This window comes from Nothobranchius furzeri, chromosome 8 (genome assembly GCF_043380555.1).
Source record: "Nothobranchius furzeri strain GRZ-AD chromosome 8, NfurGRZ-RIMD1, whole genome shotgun sequence".
Taxonomy (NCBI): Eukaryota; Metazoa; Chordata; class Actinopteri; order Cyprinodontiformes; family Nothobranchiidae; genus Nothobranchius; species Nothobranchius furzeri.
Window position 1 is genome coordinate 71880037 of NC_091748.1, and position 22507 is coordinate 71902543.

Consider the following 22507-nt stretch of genomic DNA (forward strand, 5'->3'; position numbering starts at 1 on the left):
GTTTTATCCCCATGGTGGCCTTTATAATTAAATCCTCTTGTACGTCAGAGATAATTGACTAATTCGGCATGAAATCGAATGTAGTGTTATGTCTAAGGGATGCCGAGTGAAGCATGACATCTGAATCAGCTGCGAATTAAGATTGAAGAATGAAAAACTACAATAAGAGGAAATCCGACTAAATGGCATAAAAACCTTGTTTGTGACATTTTTAAATTGAGCGGATATCAAAGACCTTTATATTTTAAAAGTTCAAGTCCAGATTTAAACAACTGAAATGAAAGTCTGGTAGGAGCTTCTTGAGTTTGTGAACCATCGTCCTGTTTTTCTTCACTTTCATATTACACCAACTTGTGATTCTGAAGTGACTTCTGCCCCTCATATCAGTTTGGTATAGGTCTGTATTTGAACAGCGGCCTCTGTTACTACATTTTATTGCCTTTTATTTTGACAGCTCGGTCTGTGCATGCCACCCAGAGGCTTTACAAATTAATATTTGCTCTGCTGTTTGGTATGGCGGTGACAGGCAGTGACATGAGCCAGCCTCTCAGAGGACCTAAGCACAGCCATTTTGGTTCCTATAGAAGAAAAACCCTTTTTGGATTTTTATGCATTTTTCTGAGCTGAGCAGATGGTGAGCTGAGGTGATTTACCTGTTCTTTCTTTCTTTCTTTTTTTTTTTTTTTTGCATCTTACAGAACGCAGCGAAAGCATTTCAAACCTTTGCTGTGTTTCCTGTCTCTGACTCAGGCTTGTTTTGGAGAGGAATAAGTCTTTACTCTTCAGGAAGTGAAGGGGAATTATCGTTTAGCTCTTCCAGCCCTCTGAGCTTTTTTATGTGAAACATCAGCTCAGTGGCCTAGTGGTAGAGCGTCCGCCTGGAGATTGGGAGATCAGGGTTCAAATCCTGGTTGGGTTGTACTAAAGATAGGACCCAATGCCTCCGTTCTTGACACTCAGCTTTAAGGGCTTGGATTGGGGGGGGGTTAAAACCACCAAATGGTTCCCGAGCGGCGCCGGTGTCTGCAGCTCACCGCTCCCCGTGGGGATGGGTGAAATGCAGAGAACAAATTTTGCACACACATCAGTGTGTGTGTGACAACTAATGGGACTTTTTAACTTATCAAGAAATTGTCAAAAGTCAGCATTGTGCCAGATGTCACAGACGCCAGGCTGGAATATTCCACCACTCACTACGATTACGGAGTATTCCCCACACATAAACATGGAATTGGGTCAAAGAGAAAGCTGGTTTATACTGGTGAAATGTGCCGGCAGAACCAAAATCTTACTTTAAAGGGGATTGAATCAGAGAGAACATTGTTGTTTTATTAATTCAAGTTTATTTATTTAGCGCAAAATCACGACAAGAGTCGTCTCAAGGTGCTTCACACAGTAAACATTCCAACACAGGTCAGTTCATTAAGCCAGTCAGGAAAAAGTTTCCTATATAAGGAACCCAGCAGATTGCATCAAGTCACCGACTAGTTAATGTCAGTGTCTTTACAGCAATCCTCATACTAAGCAAGCATTTAGCGACAGTGGAGAGGAAAACTCCCTTTTAACAGGAAGAAACCTCCAGAGGATCCTGGCTCAGTATAAGCAATTAAGAATTATCCTTCTACCAATAAAAGCAAAAAACCTTCAGCTAATTTAATAATGAATAAGTTAATTAATTTCAAACTAATTCTCTAATAAAAGAAGGTTGTTGCAATGGTTTTGTAGAATTTACTAAGAATGCTGTACCGTTTATAAAGGAGCAATATGTAAGAAACATACAGTGAAATCATCACAAAACAGTCTAATGTCTCAACCATGTTGGATGGAAGGTTTTTCTGAAACAGATATATATTTTTTTGTCAGTCAGTTTTTCCCCTTTAAAAGAAACAAAAGAGGGATGGAGTTCCTTTTTTACAATCGGTGAGTTTATGAGGTTGAAGAGTCAGTAGTAAGTGTAGTAAGTGCTCCCTACCTTAAAACACCCAAGAGTGCTAACAGCAGATACGACAACGCATTTATCCTTATCGACGTACTGTGTATGGTTGTCTTTGCTTGTCCGCTAGAATCTTCTGGTCCTGGGGTCTCATTTCTCAAACTTGTTTATGCACAAAACGGGGTCGGAAAACCGCGTAAGCAACTTTCCACACAAACTTTGGGATTTATGAAAGAAACCTTAACGGAAAAATGTGTGCAACTTTAAGTTGACTAAGGACCTGGCTTACGCACATGTTGGACATGGAGAGCACCTGCAGTGCTGCTGCTGAGAAGGATGAAATTATGAAATCCTGCAGCATTATCACTTGGGCATAGTCCACACGTAGCCGGGTTTTTTTTTACAAACGAATATCCGCCCCTCCAAAAACTTTCATCCACACCACCTCGTTTAAAAAAAACTCTGTCCACACGTACCCGGATAAATACGTTACTAAGGACATGAAAGACCTGTAGGCGGCAGTACTTCTCCCGTTCTTAACCTCGTCCTTCGTCTGTGGTCTTCCGTAAGGAGCAGTAATTCCGCTTGCAAAAACAAACAAGCAAAAAGTGCTTGGACAATTGATAAAGCGAGCGCAGCTCTGAGAGCATCTGCTGTCGGCTAGTGTAAACACAGGTCGCACACGTGATGTCAGCATTTTTTTGTTGCGGAAAGTGACGTTGCGGACCTTAAAACTCCGGTTTTGTCTGTCCACACGCAGACACCCAAAACAGAGAAAACGCAGATCTTCACTTTGGCCGGAGTTTTTAAAAAACTCAGTTTTCGTGTGGATGACAGGCCAAAACGTAGAAAAATATCTATGTTTTGGCAGATCCCCGGCTACGTGTGGACAGGGCCTTGTACTGCTTCGTTTTCACACAGAACAAGACCCCCCACACGCATGCTCACACGCACGTGTGCGCGCGCACACACACACAGACACACACACACAGCCTGAAGCGCAGAATACAGAATGCAGAAAATCAGCAGGGGGACAGATTGAGACAGAATGTCATGCGTCTGTGACAGTGTGTGTGTCCTGTCACTGTGACCCGATTGATCATGCACCCTGGCTACTTGTACAGGGGAGATCTCCGTTTGGCTGACTGGTTAGTGTGCGTCACTTTCACACGGGAGTCTGGGGATTGAATCCTGATTGGATCATTTTTTTAATATCCGCCACAGATCTCTCTGAAGAATTCACAACATTGACAGCTTCAGCAACGCTGTGCCACTCTGTGGATTTTCTCTAATTTGTTTTGCAAAAGCACTTCCTTTCATTTCTCCACCTCACCCACAGGTACCTCAACTTCTGCTTGTGAAATTGCGCTTCCTTGATCTGCCTTGATCTACGGTCGCCATGTCATTGGCGAAGCACTGCAACAGCCGGCTTATGTAAATGCATGAGATCCACAAGGCACTTTGCATTGACTATTTAAGGCAGTAAGTGGGCGTGGTGAGGGCGGGATGTGACTAAAAAGCAGCTGAGAAACATTCTAGATAGTTTCTGATTTATGAAGCGGAGATTGCGTGAAGCTGCGCGTACTCCATGTTTGATAGATCACAATCCTACTTGGCGTGAGTACATTTTTTTACTGAGTTTAAGTACGATTTTAGTAAGGATTCACCGCAATGTTTGATGAATGAGACCCCTGGTCTGTAACTGAAATCAGCCTCTAAACTCACAAAACAGGAGTGAGAAAGTGATTTTTATCTCAGAAAAATAGACTGCATTACCAAATTTGACCAAAGGATGTCCTTCTTACTTTATTCTTACATATTGTACCTTTAAATGTTCAGCATTTAAATAAAGATGTGTCCTGTTTTTTTTTCATTTTGCAGGAAACTCCATCTCTGATATCTCGCTCTTACGTTTCTTTTTTTTTTTTTTTGTCTCTCAGAAGTTTCAGCCAGCTTTACATCAACCACATCCATTACCTTTATCATCAAGGAGCCGTATGAGCTGAGCAGAAACGGCAGCGCCATGCCCTCATCCATCTATTCAGATATCACACTGAGAGGTGAAAACATCTCCCTGAGCTTCAGGACCACTCAGAGTCCTGCCATGTTGCTCTACATCGGCTCCTTCTACAGAGAACACTTGATCCTGCTCATCAACAAACACGGTGAGGAGTTAATCTGAAAAGATTATTGTAGTTAAATCCTGCAATCTATTCAGCTCTTTGCTTCTGTGAGTTTTTACATTAAGAAAAGTCTTTTTTTACCCCTTCTCGCTTTTAAATGGAATGTGGAGCACAGCAGTCGGCCAGGGAACTATAAATAAAAAATTGTTTTTATTTCAGGGTGTTTTAGACCACACACGAGGGAAAATAATAACTTAAATTCAGCCAAAAACTAATTAATTAGTCCAAATTTTTCAACCATGAGCTCATTAAAAATAAGTCAAATTCACATATTTTGAAATTATTCAAACTTTTCATCAAAATGATCAGGCCAGGGTACGAATTTGCTGCGAGTGAAATGGATTAAATAAAAGCAGATTCTGAAAAGTACGTGATTACTTCAGTTTAAATGGATCCGAAGATGTTGAGATAAGCTTCAATCTACAATATTTTAACTCCTATTGTAGAATCTACTCTTAGAGACAGGGATGGAGCACTTTGGTCCTAGCTCGTCATGTTTAAAGACCAGGTTCACTGAAAAACTTGGCTCACGACGGGGGAAGCTGTTTAGCATCCAGGAAACGGCTAGTAGAAGCTAACCGTTTGTTTTGATCCCTCACAGGAGGTCTGAGGTGAGGTGTCTCTTGTTCGCTCTTCCTTCTTCCATCTCAGGAACGTTGCTAAGCTGAGTCCCATTCTGTCTTGCTCTGAACTTGAGACAGTTCTCCACACCTTCATCTCCTCATGCTTAGACTACTGTAACTCTCTTTTCACGTGTCTGAGCAGAACCTCCCTGAACCGTCTACAGGTGGTTCAGAATGCCTGTGCTCGGCTTCTGACCAAGTCCTCCAAACACACCCACATCACCCCGCTTCTCCTCCAGCTTCACTGGCTGCCTGTCAACTTCAGGGTTCATTTCAAGATCCTGGTTCTGGTCTATAGGGCCTTACATGGACAAGCACCACCTTACATTGGTGATCCTCTTAGTCCCTACACCCCCAGTAGGTCCCTGAGGTCCAGTGACCAAAGCCTACTGGATGAGCAGCACCAGGCTAAAGACCAAAGGTGACAGATCATTTGCTGCTGTGGCCCCCAGACTCTGGAACTCTCTCCCCCTGAGCCTGAGATCAGTGGACTCAGTGGTCTCCTTTAAAAAGCAGCTGAAGACTCACCTGTTCAAGCTGGCTTTTGGATGACCTTCTTCACTACTCTCTCTTTATTCTGCTCTCGCTGCCTATTCCACCTTCCTCAGGATCCACTGATTTCCCTCTTTCCTATTCACTCTCTCTCTTTCTTAACATTTTTTCTTTTAAATCGCAACAGCTTATTCTTGCTCATTTTAAATATATTTTAAACATTTTCGAAATGCTTTTTTATATTTTTACAATTTTTATATTTTTTGTTTTTGTGAAGTGCCTCGTGATTTTTATCTTGAGAGGCGCTATAGAAATGATATTTTCTTCTTCTTCTTCTTCTTCTTCTTCTTCTTCTTCTTCTTCTTCTTCAACACTTAAAAGGTTAAACTACTGGCTTGTGTAAAAAGTAAATGATAAATGACCCGCACTTGTATAGTGCCTTTTAGAGTAAGTAGACTCAAAATACACTACACTGTATCTTTCATCCATTCACACACTGATGATGATGAGCTACATTGTAGCCACAGCTATTCTGAGGCACACTGACAGAGGTGAAGCTGGTCCCTCCGACCACCACCGGCAGGCAAGGTGGGTTAAGTGTCTTGCCAAAGGACACAACAGCAGAATTCTCGAGCGACACCCATCGTTAGGAAGTAGTCACGTGACCAATACAGCTGCTGTTTCGCTTGTCAGTGAAGAGCAGAACCGCATTTAAATGGAGGATCAATGAGATGAGTTTCTGCCAAAAGTACACTTTTTGAAGCAAATGATTCCACTGTTACATAAGGAAGAAAGGAAGGAAGGAAGGAAGGCAATCTTTTATGTAGCGCCTCTCAAGATAAAAATCACGAGGCGCCACAAAAAAAAATTCAAGTATAAAAAAGATTAAAATAATTTTTTAAAATAGGTAGGAGAAAAAATGAGACAAAAGTAAAATTATGATTTGAAAAAGTGAGGAAAGGGAAAGAGAGAATGAATAGAAAAGAGGGAAGGCCAGAATAAGTAGAAAAGCAGAATAAGGAGAGGATGGTGATGAAGGTCATACAAAGCCAGCTTGAACAAGTGATTCTTCAGCTGATTTTTGAAGGAGACCACTGAGTCCACTGATCTCAGGCTCAGGGGGAGAGAGGTCCAGAGTCTGGGGGCCACAGCAGCAAATGATCTGTCACCTTTGGTCTTTAGCCTGGTGCTGCTCATCCAGTAGGCTTTGGTCACTGGACCTCAGGGACCTGCTGGGGGTGTAGGGACTAAGAAGATCACCAATGTAAGATGGTGCTTGTCCATGTAAGGCCCTATAGACCAGAACCAGGATCTTGAAATGAACCCTGAAGTCAACTGGCAGCCAGTGAAGCTGGAGAAGAAGCGGGGTGATGTGGGTGTGTTTGGAGGACTTGGTCAGAAGCCGAGCACAGGCCTTCTGAACCACCTGTAGACGGTTCAGGGAGGTTCTGCTCAGACACGTGAAAAGAGAGTTACAGTAGTCTAAGCGTGAGGAGATGAAGGTGTGGAGAACTGTCTCAAGTTCAGAGTGGGACAGAATGGGACTCAGCTTAGCAACGTTCCTGAGATGGAAGAAGGAAGAGCGAACAAGAGAACTGACATGAGAATCCAGGGTGAGAGCTGGGTCAAAGGTGCCAAAATGAAAATGGACCATGGTCCATGAGGGATCATTTTGTTCTCATGTTGGCAAATGAGATATTTGTTTTTATTTCCTTGTTTGACTCTGCTCCTCTCCGTTTCTGCTTGATTCATCAGAATTTTGTTTTTAAATTATTCTTTTTAAATCATTCATACTATTTTCTGCAGGTTAAATGTCACGTTTGTTTACCTGAACTTCCATACATTAATAAAATGTTGTCAATGAGGAGACATCACAGAGAAACACACGGAAAATGCCTCACTTCTAGCTCCTGCACAGGAGCGCCAGAGCGTTTTTCCTCACAGAGATCGACTCACAAGTGACCGATGCAAATGTACTGAAACAACAAGTGAAGGGACTTGTGACCTCAACACTTTTTTCAGTTCAATTAAATTCAAGTTTATTTATAAAGCGCCAAATCACGACAAGAGTCGTCTCAAGGCACTTCACATAATAAAAATTCCAATTCAGGTCAGTTCATTAAGCCAATCAGAAATAATGTTTCCTATATAAGGAACCCAGCAAATTGCATCAAGTCACTGACTAGTGTCAGTGACTTTACAGCAATCCTCATACCAAGCAAGCATAAAGCGACAGTGGAGAGGAAAACTCCCTTTTAACAGGAAGAAACCTCCAGAGGATCCTGGCTCAGTATAAGCAGCCATCCTCCACGACTCACTGGGGATCGAGAAGACAGAGCAGACACACACACACACACACACACACACACACACACACACACACACACACACACACACACACACACGGACAAGTAATGTGTCTACAGTTATATTGTGATGTCTTAGTAAATATTCTATTTGGTGAAAGATAAACTTTATTGTATTTATCCTAGTGGATCTATAATTAAACGGATAAACTAGTATTAGCACATCAAAAGTCAAGGAAACCAAAAAGTTATTATCACTTCTAGATACAAACTTTATGTTAAAATCAGCTTTTCAAAAATACCAAACAGCTTTTATTTAAAGTTGCTTTCTGTCTGTAGTAAATCTATTTTTTTGTTTTGTGTTTGTGTGAAGGTGAGCTGGAGGTTCGGTACAAGCTGCACAGCAGCAAGGATGTGGAGGTGTTGAGCAGCAGAGTCATGAACTTAGCCGACGGGCGTCTGCACACAGTGACTATCAGGCGACAGGCAGGCGCTGTGTCTGTTCAGGTACACACACACACACACACACACACACACACACACACACACACACACACGCACGCACGCACACACACACACACACACACACACACACACACACACACACACACACACACACACACACACACACACACACACACAGGTCAGAGCTAATTTTAGATAGGATGTTGAGCTGAGCTGTCGCTGTGCTAGCTAAAGCAACACCAAAGGGGAGGAAAAATCTCTAAAAACGTGATCTATTATAAATATGTTCTCATTAGGATGCAAATGACGCTTTAGGTTGAGAAATGAAACATTTCAGTTTTAATAGCTGAAACGTTTAAGGAGTGAACTCCTGTAGGTTTGGGTTTAATGTTCTATGTAACCAAAACAGTTGGTTGTTGCTTATTTTACAACTGAGGCTTTTATTATCTATATTCTGCAGATGAAAATAAACGTACGTAAATAATAAAATACAATCTGGAAATCTAAATTAAAAAGCTGTACAACATTGTAAGCTGAATAACTCGTACTTTTTAGAAAATTTTAGGTATTTATTTTGGTCAGCAAAGCTCTGATAGCTGTGTCAGGAAGAAGATAACGATTAGTGCTTGGTGCGCCAGCAGAGACTGCCTCTGTGTGTTGGCTTTAGTTACAGAAACGCCTACAAACCTGCATCCAGTTATTTGTGTTCAGTTACTAAAAAGTCTATTTTTAGTTCATAATTTTAATCCAGAGGAACCAGCAAACAGCTAAATTTAAAACTCTTTTTTAAAAGATCTTAAAGTGACAATGTGTAGTTTTTACCGTTAATCTCTGGAAATATCAACATGTTGAAAATGAGTTAAATGATGCCCAGTTGTTGAAAAATATTGGCAGCTTTGCAACAAACAACCACAAAAATCGGGACTAAAATACATGGGAGCAGGTCTAAGTCTGGGCGATGCCATATTAGACACCATGTTTCCGTCTACAGGAGCCCGTGAGGACAAATTGCAAATTACTGATTTGTAACAAACGGTCACAAACTTTCACCATTCATAAATGTTGTTTTACGCATTTGCGTCTTCACATGCTCTCAGTGATTAAAGGCAGCCTGCTGTCAGTTTGCCGGAGGTTGTGCTCCCAGAGCTTTTTGACCAAAATGGCCATCCGTCGGTATGTTCTTAATCGAACACAAAAATACAGCTTGCTTGCACTGATTTAGGTATGTACTGCCCCCTATCGACGAGGAAATTACATATCATCACTTTAAATGTCTCTTCTGGTTTTATTCTGATTGTAATCTGTAAATAAGAACAGCAGATATATTTTAGTCCAGCTGATGGCCTTATTTGAGCATAGAAATCCCTGGTTGTCGTTTCAAGCCATGACAAAAATCATCTTTCAGGTTGACCAGAATTCCAGAGAAGACTTCAACTTGACATCCGATGTGGAATTCAACGGCATCAAATCGGTCACGCTGGGCAGCATACGGGGTAGGTGAGGCCCATTTTCAGGAGAGACCAACACAACACAACACCCTCCTAGAGGCTTCAGCTGTTCTCTGTTCATCATACCAGCAGGGCCAGATGGGAAGCTCTAGTCTGGGCAACAGATGTGATGCTTTTTTAAACAAACTGACACCCATATTGAAATGTTAGCATTTATGTTTTTAAAGGGATATTTTGCAGCTTTTTCATATTTTTAGATCATTTTCTTGAGCCAGTATGTGCTAAAGTGACCCTTTACAGCAGGGATATTCAATCCTGGTCTTCAAGGGCCGGTATCCAACACGTTTTAGTCTTAACTCTACTTCAACACACCTGATTTCAATAAGCAGGTGATTAGCAGGCTTCTGCAGCATGGTGAGCTGCCACACAGGTGATTCTACCATGTTAGAGCAGAGAAACCACTACAATGTGCTGAATACCAGCCTTCCAGGCCCAGAATTGAATACCCCTGCTTGACAGGCCACCTAGCCCCTATAGCCCTCTGTGGCCAGAATATCCCACTTGCAACTTCAGATTGGCAGGCCGCTCTGTTGGGAAAACATTGAGCGGACATACCTGGCGCTGCAGTCTGATTCCAGCACGTTTCCTACATGATTTAGGTCATGAACAAAGCTTATTTGTTTAATTTAGTGATGAATCACTCCTGAAGGGAATGCTGGGAGACATTTCAGCTGTTAGATTAAGGCGTTAAAAAGACGAACGAACAGCAAGGACATAAGTTTGCTTTCGGTTATACAAATGGACACTAGGGGGTGCTAAAAGCTAAAACTGCCTAGTTCTCTTTGAAGAGATGATGTGTAGTTTGTACCGTTAATTTCTGGAAGTATCCATTGAAACATTGTTGAAAATGAATAAAATGAAGTCCAGTTGTTGAAAAATACTGGGGGGCTTCATAGCTTATAACCATAAAAATCACGTCTAAAGTACATAGTGCGTGGGGCACCCCGTCTTTGGGGGACGCCATATTAGACACCAGGGGTGTTTCTCAATGTCAAGGAACCTCGCCTTGATGTCTTGATCCCACCTGGTTCATAATCACTGCCAAGGCGTGTTCCAATCGTCATGTTCTACCGAGGCATCTGTACTCTGTAGCCATTTAGCTAACTGAGCAAGGATACACGGGAGGTGCCTTGTAGCCTGGCCTTGGTCAAAAATACAGCACGGTATTTTCAAAAGGTAGGTGGGTCAGATGCTGGCAGCTACTTCGGGGGAAAATTTCCAGTTTAAAGGGGCATTATGGAAGTTTGACAGCCAAAACATGTATAGAAATAATTAATTTATTCTTCATTCATTCTCCTGCAATGCCCTGGTCCTGTAAAATGAGCCCTGGCATTTACTGTGATTGCCTGTTTTTCTGTAAAATCACAGAAAAAGAGAGATGCTCGGGTCAAGCAGGCTGCTTCATGCGCGTTCACGCTCAGGCATCGCCCGTAGCATTTGCTATCCGTAGCTTTAGCAGCAGAGAGAGAGGCAGTGCCAACTCAGTGACTTTGTCGCTGTTCCTAACGCCTAGTGACAAACCTAGCGACATTTCTGAGGACCCTTAGCTACTTTCTGTAGAACTTTCTTCTAGATATTTCCTGCAAATTAGCAACAAAATAGCCATTTTCGCTCCGAACCGTTCTTTGAACGTTGTTTCAGCTGTCATCAAGGATATAAAAGTTACAGATACAAAAGACATCACTGGTGCTTTAGCTCACCTAGTAAGACAGCAGACTCTCGTGCAGAAGATCCGGATTCAATTTTGAATGTGAACATAATTTATTTAGAGTTTATTTTTTACATTAATGGTATATTTTTTTACAGTAAGATGCCCAAATATTTATCTGAGACTCGCCGAACAGCTTTGAATTCACAGATAAAAAAGATGTGGGTTCAACTTTCATTTTGGAACAATTTTTCAAGCAAGGGAAGGGAATGATCTGAGCATGCAGGAGGACTGACCCATCTTAAACCTTTGTTGGCTGTGCTGAAGAGAAATGTACAGAACCAAAATATTTAATTAATTAGCTGTTCGTTCTCCTGTCCTCCGGGCCACACACACACACACAAACACACACACACACACACACACACACACACACACACACACACACACACACACACACACACACACACAAGGGACTGTCTCAGCTGTTATTTTCATCAAGGAGTGTGCACGTAAAGCATGCGCGCTTCGTGCATGAGTCTACTATTGAAGCTGCCATTACGCTTTTGGCCTGAGGGGGCAATCGCGAGCATAAAAATTCAAAACTCCATAAAATCCCTTTAAATGTAAGTCAACTAATTGTAGCTATCGGGGTGATATCTAAAATGTTTTTTAGATGTAAAGCAGTTAGCTATGGTTGGTTAGTTAATGAGTAGCTACGAGGTAGTAACTCGCTTACATATTTAATTGAACCCATATATACACAATTTAAAAAGTAAAAGCCTGTTATACATTTACACAGAAACTTATATAAAACTTTACATCACGTGTCACGTGATGTAATGCGACTGCCATGGGAGCTGCGGTCACGTGACGCAAGTCTGTTCCGTTGAACCATTTTCTTTGACCAAGGTAAGCAAGGCACCTTGGTAAGCCAGGTACGAGAAAACTACAATCAGCATTGAATTCTCCCAATAGAATTAACTGAAGGACCATCAAAGTCTGAGGAGTCGCGCTGAGGTTGCATGTTCTCTGCTCCACAGGTAACAACATTTACCGTAATGTTTTTTAAACAGTCGGGGCGATAGGGTGTAAAACTACCTTGAAATGTATGTAGGCACTGCCCCCTATCAGCAGAAACTACACACCATAACTTTAAATCAAGCCTCAAGAAATGAAAACTTGCAGTATAAAATGCTGAAAACAGGAAGTATCACTTTAAATCAATGCTCTATGGGAAGAAATGAAGATAAATCACATGTTGGTTTAAAGTTCGGTTTTAAAATTGATGCAATAGATAGGATTTTTTTTTAATCCTGCTCTTATTTTATTGATACTGAAGCAGGAAGAGGCTGAGAGCAGCCTCGGATAGCTGCAGAGAGAACACCAACAGAAAAGGTCTCATACCTCACAGCTAATTAGGAGAAAGTGAGCAAAAGAAATTACTGAGAAGACTGGAATCAATCAGTCAATCTCAGCCGAGCGGCTCAGGTCCAAGTTGAAACAGGAAGTCAGACAGTGATGTTTATTAAATGTCCGAATGAAATTGACTTCTTTCTAGTGATTTGTTTTAAATGAGGAACTTTTAAAACAGTTTGTAATCTATGAATCATCTCAGAATAACTGGAAAAGGGCCAACATAGTACCTTTATAATTCAGGCAGAATTTGGTATGTAATAGGATACCATTAGTAAGAAGCATCCCTTTAATTCAAGAAATTTACTTTTAAACAAGAAATTTAAAAACACCAGAGAGAGCAACCAGTTTCGTCAGTGTGAACAATGAACTTCACATGCTGTGATTTGAATAAGTACCAGGTGTGTAGAGACTGATGTACTTGGTGTTTTGAAGTATTTTATTATTATTGTTGCTAACGCAGACTATGCCCCCTCCAGCTGAGCCAGAGGATTCAGTCATGTCAGCATCCATCCATCAGTCCAGCTAATGGACCAGGACAAAGACACTCACGGAGACAGACAGGGAGAGCATGATAGAAGGTAGATTTAAAGAAAGACAGCATAACATAGAAAACTAGCTCATCAGCACACCGGCATTATGTCGGAATACTGTCATGTCATTATTATTTTTTGTTTACAATTTAATTTTCTATATATTTTCATTAGATAAAGGGAAAACTAAATTTAGTTTTTAGAGTGAGTGTGCCTGTAGGAGCTGTCTGTGCAATATGAAAAAATACATCACGTTCTAAGACGCCGTCTTGGCAAACAACACTGAAAAATTATAACTCGCTAATGCAGGAGCAGATAAATTACCACTGTTGGAGTTATTATGTGTCAAATTATTCTCCTGGTCAGAAGATCACATCTAATTTAGAAGTCGAGCCAATGTGGAGCTGATAATAAACCCGTTGCAGCCCGGCTGCGCTGCAGTGTCATATTTATGTGTTGAAATGCTTTAATTTATTTATTTTAATCCGTGGTAATAAGTTAGGTCACTGGTGGCAATATGCTGTGTAAGCAAACTTGCTCAGCAGGAATAATTGTGGTTCATTCTGACTTTTAGATGTTTGTAGAAGCTAAATATGTTGTATTGAACCGGCTGCCACAACAAGTGGGTGTTTTATTACACGAATCATCAGCAAGAAGCTCTGGGAGGTTCTTAAAGGGCTGCACGCGCAAAAATCTATTATCTGTAGTTGTTGCAATAAAAATAATGCTTCAACTCTGCGATCAGATCTACTAGCGGTTTGATCTCTGCTTTGATGCAAATGTTTAAATAGAGAAGAAAAAGAACATTTGCCAATAGTGTGGGCTTTGTGGCTTTGATCTCCAATCGTTTTACATGAATGGTGATCGTGTTTCCATCTTCTGGCATGAGATTAAACATCTGAAAAGATAAAACCATCACAATTCCATGAGGTTCACGTGTGTTTTTAAGCTCCAGGGGTTCCTAATGAACACAATGATCCCTTTTCATTAGGATGAATGCCAGCACGTCACTGGCATCCACTGATAACAAGGACGTCTTCACCTCCGTTGGCCCTTTTTCTCTTGTTATTTCAGAGTCTGAAGATCTGGACTCAGAGCTGCCCGGGTTGGCCTCTCTTGGGTTCACTGGCTGCCTGTCAGGCGTTCGATTTAACTCCATCTGTCCTCTGAAATCAGCTCTGCTCCATCCTGACAGCCGTGTGATTGTCACCGGCTCACTGGTACAATCAAGCTGTGCTTCCTCCTCTCAAGCTGATCCCTACGCAGCAGAAACCACACACTCCTTATCGGGTAAAGAACAAAAAAAAAGAAGCACGTTCAGCCTTTAAATTCTCCCATATCCTTTTGATCACTGGGGAAGCATCCCATCCTTTTCCCAGTGTGGGGTTCTGTCTGGTGTATGTTTAATATTAGACCTCTTAAACTTACTTACGAGCTCATTAGGCATCCTCCTCCACAGAGTGTTGGCACAGCGACCGACGAGATTAGTCAAACAACTCTAGGGAAGTCCTTTAAGGCTCTCTTAGAACAAACTAACGATTGTCACTTCTGTTAAATTATTTTGTCTCACATCTCCTCTTCTTTCATTTTTCTCCTGTGAATATTTTCTTTCGCGTCTTTTTTTCTGTTCACATCTTTTCCCTTTTTTATCCGTATGCAGACCAGCCTCGCTCTGCGGATGCAGGTCAGCCTTTGGTCAACGCCATCAGGAGCGACTCAGCTCTAATTGGAGGTAAGGCTGTCCATCACAGCAGGAATGGGAGTAATTAGGAATATGGGAATAAGCTATTAAAAGCAGTTAACATTAGCTGCTTTTCCGCTATAGGATTTCTAGGAGGAAGGAAGGTGACGGGGTAAAAGCTCGGTCCTCCTGCTGCTGTGTCTCCATATAAAATCTGCCCGTTCAGAACTCTGTTAAGACGCTAGCATTCAGCGGCTATTTTGGTAGTGATGTCACTGGTCAGCGCCAAAAGGAGTCCATGAACATTAAAGACCAAGCTCCCAGAGGAACCACTTTTTTTTATCTTGAAGGAGTTCTGCCATGTTGTTGAGTTGCTAATGTTTAGCTTCTATTAGCCGCAACATGCTCTGTTCTCTCCTAAACCAACAACAGCCTTCCCCAGTCGCGAGCCTAGATACGCGAGTCCATGAATGCTAATTTGACAATATGACGTGCAATTGTCAGGCTTTTCTAAGGCAAATGCAGGAAATGGGGGTATAAGACAATTTTCACATTTAGCTTGCATGTTAAAGTCAGAGCGACCCATCACATTTCCAAATTTACAAGGCTTGGGTTATTTGTGAAGATGAAACATCTATGTCGCAAAGCAAACAGTCAGTGGTAGAGTCGTGCTGCTCTTAGCCAATCAGGGACGAGCTGCCTGAACATCAGGAAGTAAGACTTATTCTGTCAAATTAAGACATAATTCAGCAGCCATGATGGCATTGTGGGGGAATTTCCGCTGCATCTTCTGACATGGGCGGTTTAGGAACATGATTTTTAAACGGAATCAATGGAAGCTTTTCCTTCCATTCTGCTTCACCAGTAACTCTTCCAGTTTTACAAAATATTTAGCCAATGTATTCAAATATTTTCTGCTTAGTTACAACCAACCAAGTCCCACCCAGCAACTCAACTGGGTCATTTCTGAGTACATACCCCAGGACGAGTGTTCCATAACAGTGTTTGCATTCGAAACTTGACTTGTTTGCCGATTCGCTACAGCAGCTTTACGATGCATTACGATAATTTCCAATTTTACATTTTAACGCAGGCATCGGCTGATTATGATGGCCAATGATATCGGACGTCTCTAACTATTTTTCGCATTTGTGAAGGTTTACTTGTTTTGTCTTCAAACTGTTCTTTTTCCTGTGGTCTTCAGGTGTGATAGCAGTGGTGATTTTCATCACAATGTGTGCATTCGCAATCATGGCCAGATTCATCTGCGTAAGGAAAGAGACGTTTCGGAACCAGGAAGTGAAGTCATCGCAACCTGAGGACGACCACGAGTTCCCGTTCAGCAGCCAGGCAGACTCTCTGAGTGTTCCCAGTGAAAACCAAAAGGAGTTTTTCATTTAATGTCGACTCTAAATGACCTGAAAGGACAGAGCGGGAGGAATTACCAATCAGTGCTTTACCTATTCCCTTTTCTTTTTGTAAATAAAAGAGTTTGCTCAAAGGACGCGCTGATGTGTTTGACTCCTACTAAACTTCAGTGCTGTCACTTTGAGGATTTAAATATTCAGAAATGTACAGTTTGTGGTTTTTGTGTGCTTCAGATTTATTTCTCTTCCATTCTGAACTGTTACAGCTTAGTAGAGAATCAGTGGTGAATAGAAGTTTTAGTTACAGCCTTTCAGCTTAATTTACATGAACTTTTCTATGAAGGCGACAAACCTTTAAAACCTGAGAAATCTGAGATTGTAGAGCCATAAAAAAAGATGGATTCAACTTGACTACTGATTATGCAAGATTTACCTGGAACATCCCAGCTAAAGCACACACCCACAATCACAATGAACCCGTCTGTTATACGTGAAGGCGAATTTAAAATCTGCTGTAAATATGAATACCAATTAAAGTTGTTCTAAAACTTTATGGCTTCATTTTGTCATCGGGTCATTCAAAAAGCTTTTGTGTTGCTTATTTGGTTTTTTTCTTATTGTGACCCCCCAAAAAAAGATTTTTGTAATGTAGCACCTGCAGTAAACAGCTGACAGCAGCTTTAAGCAGCACAGACCATAAAACGCAAACCCTCCATCACCTCCTTCACTCTGTAGACATTTCAGAGTTTCTGTTACTTTATTATTTTACAGAAATATTAATTAGTCTTTTCTTAAAAAGACAATGTGTGGTTTTTACTGTTAATCTCTGGAATTAACCTTCAAACTATTGTTGCAAATTATTTAAATTATGCCCAATTGTTGAAAAATATTGTCAGCTTTGTAACATAACCCAATACAGATCAGGTCTAAAATCCATAAGAGTGAGTCTAAGGGTGTTTCTCAATGCCGAGGAACCTTGCCTTTATGTCTTGGTCCCACCCCGGTTGCCTAGGAGATACGTCATCAGGAACCGTCAAGGCGTGTTCCAATGTTCATGTTCTACCGAGGCGTGTTTTCTCCGTTTGTTAGCCGTTTAGCTAGCTGAGCAAGGATACACGAGAGGTGCCTTTTAGCCTAGCCTTGGTCAAAAAATTTCCCAGAGTTCAGCGCAGTATTTTCAAAAGGGTGGCGGATCAGAAGCCAGCAGCTACTTTGGGGGCAAATGCCAAGAATAAATCAGAATCAGAAAAGGTTTATTGCCATTGTCAGTGAACAAACAATTCACAAACTAGGAACTTGCTTTGGTTCTAATGTGCTACATATAACATGAACACGCAATAAGAATAAAATAGAATAAAACTATCAGCTATAAAAATGGCAGGTAATGGTAACATGGCTGATAACGTGACGATGTGACGAGTGCAGAAGACCAGCATAGTTGCATGTTTATAAGCTGTTCACAAGTCCAACGGCAGATGGAAAGAAACTGTTCTTGTGGCGGGAGGTTCTGGTCTGGATGGACCGTAACCTCCTGCCTGAGGGAAGCGGCTCATTAATGTAAGTAAACTAACTGTAGTTATCGGGCTGATGTCTGAAAAGTGTTTGTTTTATATCCAAAGCAGTGAACTTCATTTTGTTTAATTAACCTTTATTTATTCAGATGAGTCGATTAAGAACTTATTCTCATTCACGACGACGATCTGGCCAAGAGGCAACAGCAACAGACACATAGTTAGCTTTACATCAAAGAAAAACAGGTTAGACAAAAAAATAAAAATACAAGACAAAAATAAGATAAAACAAATATAGGCCAAGAAGGCCTTTTCTCATTTACAATATGTACAAGCAATCAAAACAGACTTAAAACAGTCTTTCAGTACTCAAAAGCAGGAACATTGATCAGAAACCATTGATTGTAATGAATTATTGAAGGTAGATAATGGAATGTAGGTAGTGAGCTTCAGTGATTTTTGCAGCTCATTCCAGTCGTTGGAAGCAGCAAATTGGAATGAGGAGCGGCTAAAGGAGGTGCGAGCTTTGGGAGTAACCATAGAGATGAAGTTACTGGAGCGTGAATTGTGCTGGATGTTGGAAGTGATGAGTAATGAGCAAAGATATGACGGTGTTCTACCGACAATTGTTTTGTATGTGAACTGATGTGATGTAACATCCTGCAGGAATGGAGTGATGGTCAGTTATGAGTGAGTACAGATCACAATGATGAGTAGTGAAAGGGGCACCAGTGATGAAACGAATTGCTGAGTGATAAATGGCATCAAGTTAATGAAGAAGTTTTTTGGAAGCCGTTCTATAAATTATTTCACCTTAATCTAAGATGGGAAGAATTGTCATTTTGACCAAGGTTTGCTTTGCAGAACGAGTAAAGAATGACTTGTTGTGGTATAGAAACCAAATTCTTGACTTGACTTTATCTTTGGTTGGTTAGATGCTTAGTAGGTGCAGATTTAATTTAACTAATATATACACAATTTAAAAGGATATTTATATTGAAACTTATATGTATGATATAACTTTACCTCCCGTGTCACGTGACATTACGTGACATAAGTCTGTTCCATTAAACCGTTTTCTTTGACCAAGTAAGGACAGTGTCCTTATAGCAAGGCGCCTCGCCTTGCAAGACACTGCCTTGAGAGTCCATTTCCTGGACTCGTCACTAACATCAGCTGAGCTCCAGGAAGCCCTTAAATCCATGACTAATAGGAAAGCTCCAGGTCCAGATGGATTTCCAGCAGAGTTCTACAAAGAATTCTGGGTCATTCTGCCTCCAACATTTTTCAGAATGGTGAGGGAAATCGAAGAAAGCGGCAGATTACAGCCAAACATGACCTCAGCCAATATTAGTCTCTTGTTAAAACCAGGCAAAGGCCCTGCATTTCCTACCAGCTATTGCCCAATTTCTCTTATTAACGTTGATCTCAAAATAATTTGTAAAGCCCTGGCAAAAAGATTAGAGAAGGTAACCCCCTTCATAATGCACCCTGACCCAACTGGTTTCGTCAAGGGTAGACAGTCATCCACAAACTCACGTAGATTACTTAATTTGATAGATTTCTCTTACAGTAGAAACATAGAAACTAGTATATTATCTCTAGATGCAGAAAAGGCTTTTGATATAGTTAACTGGAAGTTCTTATTTGCAACTTTACATGGGCCCCCTTACACTAAATTTTCGACAATCTTATCTTTAACTGGATTTGCGAAAATCTCCGCTCTTCTGACATGAGTTATTTTCCCTTTTTATTAGTCCTCCTCTTTTTTCCTGTATTTCCCTCCCTTTGAGTGCTTTCAATATTTGCTCTGCTTTCTTTGTCCTGTCAGTGCTCCTGTGCATTCGCCTTAGATGTTGTTTTTTCTATTTTCCATTTTGGTCTGTTTCCCTCCCTTTAAACATTTTCCATTGTCTTTCCTTTCTGCTTCCTTTCGATGTTTACATCGAAAAACGACGTCACTTTCAGAAGTGAAAATAAAAGCCTTTTTGAAGCAAGCTGCGTCTTTCTCTTATTGGAGCCAATAGGATAACTCTATTTCATGCTTAATGTTTTGACTATCGCTTTGAGTTTGTTATGAACGCTGCCGCCTCTCTTCTTATTTGTATTTGTGGTCTTATGGCACTTGGCAAACAACAATTTGGTGCATTACCGCCACCAACTGGATTGGAGTGGAATGACTACCAATCACTTCTTGTTTGTGCGTCGCCGTCTTAATAACCCTCTTATGACCATAATTATAACAGGGCCGCCTGATATTTTTTTAATCTTATGGCTGTAAAATTGTAATAAAAAGTGCAAAGTGTGTGTAACTTCTTTTTTCAGAACAACCTCAGCTTTCAGTGTATGGTTTGTATTTAGAATTTATTTCTATTAAAGCCTTTGAAAAATCAGCTTAAAAGTGAAAAAAGCAAAAAACGGATTTGAATTTTTTTACATTTCTTATTGAACAGGAACTTTTAAATTACTGGGAAAACAATTTGGAATGAACAATTTAAACTTTGAACTGAAATTCATCCATTCTTAAAAAAGTTTGAACCTTGGTATCTTTTTTAGCAGTTTTTAAGACCATTTAGTTTTGTAAACTTTCAGACGTTTTTATTTGATGTGGTAGGCCTTGAAGCAGTTTCTCTCCAGCTGCAGGCAGAGTCCTGCACACCTCACACTGCCATGGGGTGGTTCTCTTGCACAACCTGCACTGCTATACCAAAAACTTTTGTTTTAGCAAAAATAATAATTTATTGTAAAAAGATAAATAATGCTGGAATGAAGCTGAATCTTACAATTAGCAAATAGTTGAGGGTTGTTCTGATTAAAAAATAAAATATAAAGACGGAACAAACGTTCATACCCTGGTTCACTGGAGATCTGTCCTTCGTGGTCACTGTCTTCAGATATAAGCCTTCTGGGACACCTAATAGATCATGCTGATTTTCTTTGAGGAATTTCCATAATTTCATGCTGGCTTTTTATGCTGATTAGCTTCCTCGTTCCGTTATCCGCTTTCACTGCGCTGTGCTTCGTTTCACTCAGGCTGTATAGCAGGATTTCCCCTCATAGCGATATTTTCCCTAACGCTGATTGCTTCAAGCTATAGATCGTTGGAAAGCTGCTTTTATGTACTTTGAGGAACCGTTGGAAATTTTTGAATCTGATCAGCCATTCAAAAGTTATAAAACGGAGCATTTTGGATGACAAACTCGGCACATCTCTGAATCTGTGTTGTGATTCGTTGCACTCAAGACAGGGAATCCCGGTGGCTACCGTAATGTATTGTATATGCACGACAAGCCCCATTTTTAATCTTTTCAGCACTTTTGGAATTTTAATAATATCTTGAATGGTTCAGGAATTATGGCAATGAGAAGTGCGCATGTCCAATCCCATCTGCGGCGACAGGTTGGTAATAAGAATATTGTGGCATTAACAGAGGGGTGCCGGCGGTCAGGGTTAGGGGGCCCCCCCCAACACAAGGGGGCCCCAGGCGGCCGCCGACTGTATGCCTATTGGTAAAACTGCCTCTGGTGACTCCTCATGAACCTGACCACAACTCATGTTACTGCAGCATTTGCTATTCCAGTCCGCGTGGCAGTGGATCGCAGATTCAGCCACACCATAAAACAACAATAAGTCTGTCTGAGGCAAAAGTGAACCTCATGGCTACAGCTTTTCCATCTTTTCCCCTATAGACATTTGATTACGCATAAGTAGGTGACCAGTTCAGGTTTACGCATAGCAGAAGGAAGGAGAGAGCTCTGGCCGCAGGTTAAACGTTCCTACTTTAAGAAAACCGTTAAATTGCATTGTTGATGTGCTACCTGGGCACTCTAAATATTTATTTAAAATTAAATAAAAGGAACTTGTAATGGCATTGAATGTTTTTTAATTACTATTTCAAAAATGAAAGTGATGGGGAAAAAGGTCGATCATATTTTTTTTTAACCCTTTCTGTCGATCGATATCCATGCCCTGATGTGGGGGCTGGGGGGTGCGTTCGGGACATAGAAGGCGGTGCGCAGCTAAATAAGTTTGGAAACCGCTGACCTAGATAAATAGAGGTTAAATAAATAAAAATAAATAAATGCATAGAGAGTTGGATCTCTAATGGACGGTGACGACTTGATCTTCCCTGATCTGAGCATCGATTAACTTGTCTCATCTGTCAGGCATGTTCTGTGATTCAGTAAACTGAGCGTGAGATGACTGCTGTCTGCTGCGTTATTGATATAAATGAAAAACATGGTGGATATGACTGCCTGTCTCTAGTGGCTTCAGCATGTTTTCAGAAGTGTACCATTTCCAACATTTCCTGCCTGAAAGAGACTTTGCTCAGAATGTGTGAACGACAATACCTGGTTCAAAGAAATTCAAGAAGAGTAACTTTCACAACTAGGTCATTGTATCTCTTAGGAGCTATGCTTCTGACTGGTATCAGTCCACTTGGGTTAAGGTGTTCGACTCTAAAGGCTCAGAAAAGAGATGTCTGCTGAAATGTAGTTCAGATGCTCCAGTCCTTCATGAGTGTGTGTTGTTTCTCGTGTGTCTCGTGTTTAGAATGCACAGGAGCAGCTCTCCCTCTGGACCTCATCAGATGCAGCAGAATGCCTCGATCAGAAGGTCTCTAGGTGCTTCATTTACCCAGTGGGAGTGATTCAAGTTTCTCATCAGCAAATCACTGGGAGGAAAACAGAGATGCAAAAACAGAAATAATTCTAGTGGAAAAGTGTTCTATGAAGTTATTTTACTCTGTTAAATTGTTCATTTAACAAAGAAATGAGCTTTGTATTGCGCCATTGAAGGAGGTTTTCTATTTCCCTACAGTTTCACAATAAAATGGAATT

At 40.9% G+C, this 22507-nt stretch overlaps 1 protein-coding gene across 1 annotated transcript in view; it reads left to right on the top strand.

The window, feature by feature from the left end:
• LOC107392963 (contactin-associated protein-like 4) overlaps positions 1 to 16708 on the top strand; it is a 107815-nt gene extending 91107 nt beyond the window's left edge. The window contains exons 19-24 of the mRNA XM_015971065.3: positions 3874 to 4098; positions 7911 to 8044; positions 9408 to 9495; positions 14182 to 14397; positions 14768 to 14839; positions 15993 to 16708. Coding sequence (XP_015826551.3) covers positions 3874 to 4098; positions 7911 to 8044; positions 9408 to 9495; positions 14182 to 14397; positions 14768 to 14839; positions 15993 to 16189 — 932 coding nt within the window. The 3' untranslated portion in view covers positions 16190 to 16708. The remainder of the gene's footprint in view (positions 1 to 3873; positions 4099 to 7910; positions 8045 to 9407; positions 9496 to 14181; positions 14398 to 14767; positions 14840 to 15992) is intronic.
• Positions 16709 to 22507: the final 5799 nt, after the last annotated feature.